The sequence below is a fragment of the Bacillus rossius genome, chromosome 12 (genome assembly GCF_032445375.1).
Source record: "Bacillus rossius redtenbacheri isolate Brsri chromosome 12, Brsri_v3, whole genome shotgun sequence".
In the NCBI taxonomy this organism is placed as follows: Eukaryota; Metazoa; Arthropoda; class Insecta; order Phasmatodea; family Bacillidae; genus Bacillus; species Bacillus rossius.
The window spans coordinates 49,800,934-49,811,330 of NC_086339.1; the positions used below are offsets into that span (position 1 = coordinate 49,800,934).

Sequence of the window (10,397 nt, forward strand, 5' to 3'; positions counted from 1 at the left end):
ATCCAACAAAGGTGTTACCCCATCTTAGCGTGAGGGAAACCAAGTCCCGAACTAGCGAAAAGAATTTAAAATTGTATTTTCAACAAATAAACTAATTAAATAAATTAATGATAATTTTGAGCTACGCGACATCACCCCGGGCGGCAGGAGCTTGTGCCCCACAAGCTTACAACAATGCTTGGGGAATATTTAAGTTTGCTTCAAAAAAAAAAACCAATTGTCCCTATCATTTCTATGTGATCCAGTTACAAATTTAAATTAGTGATTACAGTGGTTGTTGTTTAGGTATAAATACCAACTCTAAGTTCTACTAGCACTTATTGACAATTTCCTCTCGGAGGACAAATGTGTTTTACAAAATTTCACATGTTAGCACTGCTTGGGACAGCAAGCAGCCAGGAGGGATACGGCGAAGAGATGCACCAACTCAGGGCAGAGACAGGAACAGCCAGCGGAACTGTGAGCTGCAGAATCACACCCCACTCCAACTTCTGCCTCTCCCAGCCGGTTCATCCCGACGTCGTTCATCCCAACTGCTCGTCATCCACGGTACACGACACCATTCCTACACAAAATACATGAGCAGCATCAGGAGTCATACAATTACAAACAACTAAAAAAAAAACTCTCAAACATCAAAATAATAGTGAACAAATCAAACAATTAAATTATCTTACTTAAGTTAATGACGTATTTTCATGTGTTTATCAAGAAGTATTCATGAGATCAACATAGATCAACACAACTAACCAAGGAGGGTCATACCAGGTATCAACACAAAAATAACTTTTAAAGATTCTTAAAACAAGTAACTATTCAAAAACTAAACTCGTAACTCATCTGCAATATTCAACATCTTGAAGAAAAGCCTACCCCCCACATTTCGTAGAGGAAGGATAAGGTAAGGTACCTAATAGGAAAATTTACAACAAAAACTTGACTGTGTCCACGTGTAGGTTGAAAGTTGATAACTACACTGGCCTTGTCTTGCTATACACTTTGTTTTGAACGTCAGGTCAGTAGTTTCAAACGATGGATAATTCTAGTCTTCTCGATAAATTTGTTGTTTGGGGGGCCACACCCTATCGCGATGCGTAATCACTGTCCTTGGACATGGCCACTCCCAAACCGCTGATACTCCTGGTAATCGTGCATCACCACACGATTCGACGATACGGGCACCAGCCCGCAGCAATGGGTAGAAGCAGGTCCTCTTCTCCCAACTGGCCCACGTGGTATCTGGCTGACCCTTAACGACGCGCCTTCTCCCAACTCGAGAAGGGACAAGAGTTCTGGATGGAGCTGCACCACAGCACTCCTTTCGAAATTGCCCTTAACAAGTCCGCCTCAAAAGTCATTCTCTTCGATTGACGAAAACTATCAATGTCACTTCTTGAATAATAAAAACACAAGGGGGGGGGGGGGGGGGGGTTATGGTGGAAAATGGGAATACGGAAAGGATCCCACCCACTTTCTCAATGATTAGTCCTGACGTCATAATTCCCCTTATTGAACCTGGTATTCTCCCTCCATCGTTATTTGGTTCTATAAAAATTATTTATGGGCGCATGCCCCTTCACATAAACATTAATCAAATTCTAATTTTTCTAATCGTAGGTAAAGCTTTACATTGAACAAAATTCATTCACTACTGATCATCACAAATGGAAATGGTTACTTTCAATTCCTCCCCAGTTTCACTGGATAACTTAGCTACACAACCATTATCTCTGGCTAGTATGTCTTTTAATTCTACCTTTCCACTGGTAGAAGGAACAGCATTTTCTACTGTAGTCGAGATTTCTACAGACATACTGAGGGGTTTCCGATTTCTCAGATATTTTAATAACAGAACTAAAAACATTCCAACTATTACCAATATAGTAATTACAGTTAAACTTATTTCTATGCCAAGGGTAGTAACATTGTCCAAGGCGGATACTCTTGGTAGCGTTCCAATACCTACTAGATATGGATTTTTAATAATAATAAATAATAATACACTACTTACAATGGAAAGCGCAATACTCTGTAAGTTTTTCATTACAAATCTTGGTACGTTTTCTGGTTCTCTTAAATGAATCGGGTCTAAAGGGGTTTCAAACTTTGTCAAAGAAAAATTTAAATGTGGTATTAGAGTTGGCCAATTTTCATCTAAACAATCCATTAAGGATGGAAAAACTGTATGTGTTGACGTAGGATGAGGGAAAATTTTCAATTTACGTAACTTCGTCCAAGCAGCTGGTATTACATGTACCAATTGAAATTTAGATTTTGTTAACGCATCACATGGATACAACTCGTTAATTTTAAGTTCTTGGTTTAAATACAAACGACAATCACACGGTACTTCTATATCTACAGCTCCGAGGATGTCTCCACTTCCTAAAAATAAAGATTCATTGTTATGTTTCATGCATTGCAAGTCTAATTTTCCTGACGGGTTTGTTAGGAAGTACCGCTCTGGTCCAGCCTGGGTGATCATCAGTTGGTTTCCGGAATGGCATCGAAACGCACATGTGGTACTAAGATTTTCAACGGTAATCCCCTGAAAAAGAGCCTTTGGACACAAAGCACTACCTAGGGTATCTCCGGAGAACCTGGGAACAAAACACAATTTATCTTCAAATGGTCTACAATCTAATAAATTTCTACCCTGAATAGTGATTAGATGGTCTCCATCCACTGCCAGAAAATTCGGAGCATGATCCAAATGACAAGTTGAGTTCTTCCACTGAAATGGGACTGCGACGAACTGAAACAATCTCCAATTGGAATTTAGTTTAACAATTGGTACTTTAATTTGAAGGTATAAATTTTCCTTGTGGACTTGACATTTACAAATGGGTAAATTAAAATATTTCTGAACTTCTGATACACTTATGGACAACGCATAACCATCCCTATTAAGAATTTCATTTAGCATATTTAATTTCTCTTTCAATTGAGCTGGTGTAACTACAATGGCAGGTATTTTATTTGACCGGCACTGGTCCAGAATCTCTAGTCTTGTAAATGTATGCGCTTGTTTGGCTAATTGAGAGGCCAACAGTACCTGAAACTGGAATGAATGTCCTATGTCTTGAACCATTCCTGAAAACTTAGTCACCATAGTCTCTCGGAGGTCTTTTAAGTAATCAGACAAATTTGTGAATTTTGATTGTACTCTTTTTAGAATTCCGGTCATTCCCTCGTTTATAACAAAAATAGTGTTGCTCATATTTGCCAGTGCCTCATGAGTGTTTAAAATTTGTGATTCCATCTTGTTTATGTGTTCTGACATTTGTTGTTCATTTAGGAAAAGATTATTCAATTGACTATTGACGGCAATGTCACAACACCAATGAAAAAACTCTCCAATGAAATTTAACCCTCGTCTTTCCCGAACTTGAGACTGAAAATCCAATACGTCATCCCCTGCTGCTTCGTTTACCTTATTAATTAGCATGTCAGTATAAATTAAGCTATGTTTTAATTCTTTGAAAATAACACACCATTCACTTGAACTATTGGAGGGACAAGAAGTGATTTCTTTGATACTATCCTGAATGTCATCTAATTGCATTGGCCAAGCAACCTTAAAATTTACTGGTACCGATGAAGTGTACAATGTTACCTGAGGTATCGGCTCGAAATGCGCTCCCGCAACCACCCCCACTGCTCCTTCAGGTAGCGGTCGATGTTGTCTGCTGCTTCCCAGCTGCAGGAGCACCAGGACGATGTGTAGCATCCTCATCGTCAGTACGGAAGATGATCACGCCTTAAGACTCTGTAAAAATTCTATACAAAACTAAATATTAGACACGCTCAATTTTTGTTTACAAGTGTTACAAAACTTTCGAATTATTTTTTTTTTCTCTCTCTCTTTGTTTTATTTAGTTATCCACAACCACAATAAAAAAATCTCTATTACATAACTTATCATAACTTATACACTGTAAAAATTTTTCATTCTCTCTACGTTTGTAACTTCGTAAACATCTCTGCCTCGACTCGTCTTCTTTAACCTGTACAGGTTATTAGACAATTTGTCCACCACAACATAAGGACCGAACCATTTATGCAATAGTTTCTCTGACAAACCCTTTTTTCGAACAGGTGTGTACACCATAACCTCCTGTCCTATCTTATAGGTCACCGCTCGTCGTCTGCGGTCATACCTTTTTTTATCGATACCCTGTTGTCTCTTTAAATTCTCTCTGGACTGTCGCAGGATCTCCTTCCAACGAGTACGCAGTCGAAGGCTGTCCTCATCTTCTACAGGCTGACTTAATTGAACATCTGAGGGTAATACAGGTTCTCTACCATACATGAGCACAAATGGGCTAAATTTTAATGTTTCCTGCCTCGCCGTGTTGTATGCCAAAGTGACCAAGGGTACATATTCATCCCAATTACGTTGTGAGGATGCCACATACTGAGATAGCATCATTGCTATTGTTCCATTTAATCTTTCACATAATCCATTTGTGTTTGGCCTGTATCCTGAGGTTTTCAAACTTTGTACATCCATTAACCTAAGTAATTCATTAACGACTTTGGAAGTAAAAACTTTTCCTCTATCTGTCAATATGGAACATGGTACAGAATGGCGACAAATTATGTTTTCTAGTAAAAACTTAGCTACGTCATTGGCGTTACTAGTGGGGGTGGCTTTAGTCTCCGCCCATCGAGTACCGTAATCAATAGCAACAAGAATGTATTTGTTTCCTGACACGGTTTTTGGAAAAGGGCCTAAAATATCGACACCAATACGTTCGAAAGGTTCACAGATAGGTAATGGTTCTAATAACCCTGCTTTCTTTTGAGGAACTCCCTTTTTCCCCTGACATCCCCTACAACTCCTTACATAGGCCTGAATCTCTTTTAGCATATTGGTCCAATAATAACGACGTATAATTTTGTCTGCGGTGCGAACTACTCCTAAGTGACCGCCAAAAGTGGGATTGTCGTGACTTTCCCTCAGAATTTCAGCCTTTAAGCTTTCTGGGACTACTAATAGCTTGTCTCTACCACTTGGGTTAGAGTTATTTTTGTACAAAACACCATTCAGCAAAGAAAAATTTTTCGCTTGTCGGCTTAACTTATTATCGATTCCTGACGGTTGAGTCAACTCAGAAATTAAAGGTCTTAGACTCACATCAGAATATTGCAGCTTAGCTAAATCCACATCATGCATCACAAAAACAGGTAACTCAAGGGATTTTTCTTCGTCAAGGGCTGTCCCTGTGTTGACAGCATTTCTACTCAAACTGTCTACATGTACATGAGTTTTTCCACTACTATAACATACAGTGTACTCATACTCCATCAATTTCAATGCCCACCTGGTTAACCTTCCTGCGCTATGAGCATTAAATTTCAAACGATTCAAATAACATAGGCTATGATGATCGGTTACAATTTTGAATGGCTTCAGGTAAATGTAAGGCCGAAACTGGTCTAAAGCATAAATCAAGGCTAAACATTCAAGGTGAGTTATAGGATATCTAGTCTCAGCTGACGTGAGAGTTCGACTGGCATAGGCAATAGGTTGTAATTTTCCATCAATTCTTTGTAACAATGTGGCTCCTATCCCTAAGGTACTAGCATCTGTATGTATTTCAATGGGCTGGTTTTCCTGGAAGTGAGCTAACACGGGGGAAGAAATCAGCTTTTCTTTCAAAATTTGGAATGCTTGTTCTTGCTTGTCGGTCCAGATAAACTTTTCATTTTTCTTTAGCAATGTCGACAAGGGTTTCGCAATCTGAGAGAAATTTGCTATAAACTTACGATAGAAAGAAGCTAGGCCTAAAAAGCTTCTCACCCCTCGTTGGTCCTTAGGTGTAGGAAATTGTTTCACTGCTACTACTTTATCAGGGTGGGGTCTAATCCCTTCATGGTTAACCAAATGTCCCAACACATCGGTTTCAAAATAACCGAAGGTACATTTTGACGGTTTCAAGGTTAAATTAGCATTTTGCATCCTTTTAAAAACTTGTTCTAATCGGTCAAGATGTTGATTAAACGTACTGCCCACTACTAGAATGTCATCCAAATAGACTAAGCATGAACCCCACTTTAACCCTGCCAAAGTCTTATCCATGTATCTCTGAAAAATTGACGGAGCGGTTTTCAAACCAAAAGGAAGGGTTTCAAAACAAAAAGTACCATCGGTGGTAACAAATGCAGTTTTTTCCTGATCCTGTTCAGCTACTCTCAATTGGTGGTATCCTGAATTCATATCCAAGTGAGTAAAATACTTAGCACCAGTCAAGTGACTTAAGAAATCATCTATTCGAGGAAGGGGGTATTTATTATCCTTAAGAATAGTGTTAAAACGACGGTAGTCCACACACATCCTATAATCGTTGTCTTTTTTTCTAACAAGAACAACTGGTGAACACCAACTCGTGTCACAGGGTCTCACAATCCCATTTTTAATGTGTTCTTGTACTATGTTATGAATAATTTCCCGTTCCCCAGGAGAAACTCGATAAGGTACAGATGATATGGGTGTGCTGTCCCCTGTATCCAGAAAAACTACTTCCTCTTTTGTTCTCCCTATCTGGCTGGGGTCCCAACTGAAAACATTTTGATATTTATACAACAACTCTACCAGTCTGTTTTTTTGTTCCTCTGGTAACTCTGGATTAATGTTTAATTTAGACACATCAAAATCGACATTATTTTTATCTCTAGCTTGTAATACCTTAGTTACTTCTTTGTTCTCGATACTGGGTGTTTCCTCAAACTCATTTAAATATCCTAATTTCATTCCCTTATGAAGAGTAACTGACTGGTTAGTAGTATTAGTAACCCAAATGTGAGTATGCTGTTTTCTGTTTACAATACTCCTAGGTACAAGTACAGAATATCTGTTGTAAATATCCTCCTTAGGCTCTATCAGCACCTCATCAGGTAAATTATTTCCTTCAAAATTAATTTCGATAAGATGATGCATCCTTGGCTCTACTCTAACATGATTGTGAACTGTCACACAACCTAACCTGAAAATATTTTCTGGCTCGATTTGGCTTAACTCCTGTGTTCCATCCTGACCTACATTATGATTAACCCGATTTTGGTTTTGATCTACTTGAATTTTGTCTCTTTTTACTTTGGTTTGGCTTTTAACCTCCCTTATTTCGGTATTTGTGGTATTTACGAAGCAATCAGGACGTGTTATGGTCAATGACATTTTCTGGCCTCCCTTACAAGAAATTTCTGCTCCATATTTGGTTAAAAAATCACATCCTAAAATGATCCCTTTTATTGGGGCTTCCACCAGACCTACCGCATGTGAATAAACATACTGTCCTAATTTAAATCTTAATTTGGCCATCTTATTAAGTTTCTGAACTCTTCCTGAGACTCCTGTAAAACCTCTTGGTTCTGCGGATTTCCAACAACTTTTCGGTACTAATCTATCCTCAATTAGTGATACCGCAGCTCCTGTATCGATAAAAACGGGGATTTCTTTTCCGAACATTTTTGTCTTCTGACTTAAAATACCGTCATTTTGTAAAAGAGACATTTGGTTAACAAGGGACGAGTTGTCACCCCGACCGACTCTCGCCCTATTTAGTTTCCCTGTTGTGACGTTTTGCAATCTCGTATCAAGTGACCTGGTCGTTTGCATTTTAAACAAATCGGCCTACCATCTGAGGTCCACTGTGGTCTGTCAGTTATTTTTGGAAATGAATTACTTGGGGTCTGCCTGAAAAAATTGTTGTTCTGATTTCGATGGTATTGTGTTAGTGTACTGTTATTTTTGTAATTTCCTCCCTGAGTTCTAAACTGTGACTTTGGTTGTGCCTGTAATCTCATGGTATCCAGTTCCCCGCGTAATTGTTTTAATTGTTTATTAAACTCTATCAAACTGTCCTCAATTCTCGTGTTGATAGATGACAATTCTCTTTCTGGTGTTTGAATTTCTTTAAGATTTCTGATAGGTACTTGTTCCTGTTTCGAATTTACCCACTGTGTCCTCTCATGATTTTTAGCGTAATACAGACCTGCCTCAATATTCCTCAAATTACCTAGTAACTGTTCCACAGTATTGTTTGGGAAAAGCATAACTTTCTCTACAATGTCTGGCCTTAACCCACGCAATACATATCTAACCTTACTAGCTTCATTCATCTTAGCATCAAGTCGGTTACAAAGATTCAATATGTCGTACACAAATGACTCGAAGGGTTCATCTACTGCTTGTACTCGCGCCTGCAATCTTAACTCTAAGTCCTCTATGTGACCCACTCTCACAAACGCATCCCTTAATTTATTTGCTAATTCCTCAAATGTAGTTAAATTCTCCAATGTGCTCTCACAGCTGTCATACCATTTTAAAGCAGGCCCTCTCAAAAATGTAGGCAAGTATGACAAACATTTTTGCTCATTCCACCCATTTACCTTGGCTGCTCTGCGAAACTGTTTTAAAAATTCCTCAACCTCCTCACATCTCTTTCCAAAAAAATATCCCGGGTCCACAAAACACCTGCCTGTCTCCATGTTTAAATTCTGATCTTTCAATTCTGGTTTTATGTCGCTTAATTTATCTTTTAACACTTTCAATGATTCATCATCTGACGAAGAACTACTATCACTGTTCTCAGGGTTTTTTACTTTGTCATCCAATATTTCAATTGTGTATTTACTAGCCATCCCTAATAGACTCCACCTTAAATTATTTTCATTAGTCCTTAACTTAAGCATACATTTCACATTTCACCTTAAATTAATTATTGTTAGACAAATACAGCCATCCCTGGTCTCCCACTGGTTTCCTGAAATAACCTAAAATAAATTTTATTATCATTACACAATTAATCCTATAAACACATCAATCTTAATACACCAGCTGCACTGCATGCTCTTCTTCTTCACTAAAATAAATCAAAATGTTAGACCACACCTAACACTCTTATCTTAATTTATTTTTCAGTATCCCAACATTCTTTATACCTACTACCCGGCGCCTCCACCATTTGTCACGTCTCACTTTCAGAGGGGGGGTTCAATTCTTCAAAAATGTAGCTCTGAACATAAGAAACTCAAAACATTAACTAGCCATAGAGCATCTCACTGAGGATTGAATCTTAGTAGGTGTATTCTTATACAAGAATAGAAAATCAGGATACTGAGAAAAAAATAAGAGTAACCTAAAAACAATAGAACAATCACATTTATTTATAACAATTAAATAAAGCTGACAAATAATGAGGCACCTTCCATGTCCGCTACCAGCCTTATAGATATTCCGACAGAAAAACAATAAACCATATATAAGATTTTCTTAGTAGTACTAACACATTAACATAATCGTAATAATTTCCTCCAGGCCACCCAGTGATACCAAGCTTCATTAGCTCTTCCACAACTTCATTTTTAAAATTTATTAAGAACATCCACTACCTTGAAACGGATTTTAGAAATTATTTAGTTTAAGTTTATAACGTCATCATTTACATGAAAAGACAAGGATCGTGATGCAAACAAATTACCGAGTTATACTTGAAAATAAAAAGGGAACGGTAGTGCTCAACGTATTACACGTTAAAACCACTAAGTTTCTAAGAACAAATTATTTATAAGAGCAAATAATACACCAAACGAGAATTTTTAAAGTTAACTACGAAGAAACACTGAAGGCTAAGAGTCCGGCATCACTCAGGCGCCATTTCCGATAGCACTCACCTAACCATTACCAAGTCGCCGCGCGGCCGGGCAGCATGACAGCCTTCCACAGGATTACCGCCCCGCGAAAACATTTTACATCTCTTTTAAGCTATTTTCTTGGCCGCAAAACCCCTACGGGGAAAACATCCTGACGGGAAGTTTTCCTGTGTTTTACAAACACGTAAAGTTATTACAACAAGCCGGCCGCGCGGTCGGCCGCGCCAGGTTGCCCACGTAGTCAGAAAACCGGCCGCTAGATTGCGACACTCGCCTGCGCACGGCGACTGCGCACAATCTGCGCTCTCAGCTGGCCTCAAAAAAAAACGACAAACAAGTCTGCGCCGCGTTTCTCTGGAACTGCAGCAAACAACGTGTCAGCTGGCCTGGCTGAAACGCGGTCACGCCTGCGTTCCCAGACAAAGACGTGCAAGACTCGCACTCTTCCAGCCCCCCCGCAAACCCAAATCCAACAAAGGTGTTACCCCATCTTAGCGTGAGGGAAACCAAGTCCCGAACTAGCGAAAAGAATTTAAAATTGTATTTTCAACAAATAAACTAATTAAATAAATTAATGATAATTTTGAGCTACGCGACAATATTTTGGTGATTTTCTCCGCATGCTGCATGTTATTACTGACACATGGTTTTTTTTTATTGTTTGTGTGCTGTTGGTTATTATTGGCGAGAATTTCGTTTGTTTTTTTAGTGTGCTCCTGGTTATTCATGATAAAACAATC

At 38.7% G+C, this 10,397-nt stretch overlaps 1 protein-coding gene across 1 annotated transcript; it reads right to left on the bottom strand.

Annotated features, from left to right (window-relative positions):
* Window positions 1-974: 974 nt before the first annotated feature.
* Window positions 975-9,828, bottom strand: LOC134537924 (uncharacterized). Its single transcript, XM_063378889.1, has 2 exons — window positions 9,679-9,828; window positions 975-3,780 (listed from the first exon to the last, which is right to left on the bottom strand). The coding sequence occupies exon 2, from the start codon at window positions 3,734-3,736 to the stop codon at window positions 1,649-1,651; it is 2,088 nt and encodes a 695-aa protein (XP_063234959.1). The 5' UTR covers window positions 3,737-3,780; window positions 9,679-9,828; the 3' UTR covers window positions 975-1,648.
* Between the last annotated feature and the right edge of the window lie 569 nt (window positions 9,829-10,397).

Coding starts and splice junctions, on each gene's coding strand:
- LOC134537924 (XM_063378889.1), bottom strand. CDS start 3,736: ATGAGGATGCTACACATCGTCCTGGTGCTCCTGCAGCTGGGAAGCAGC.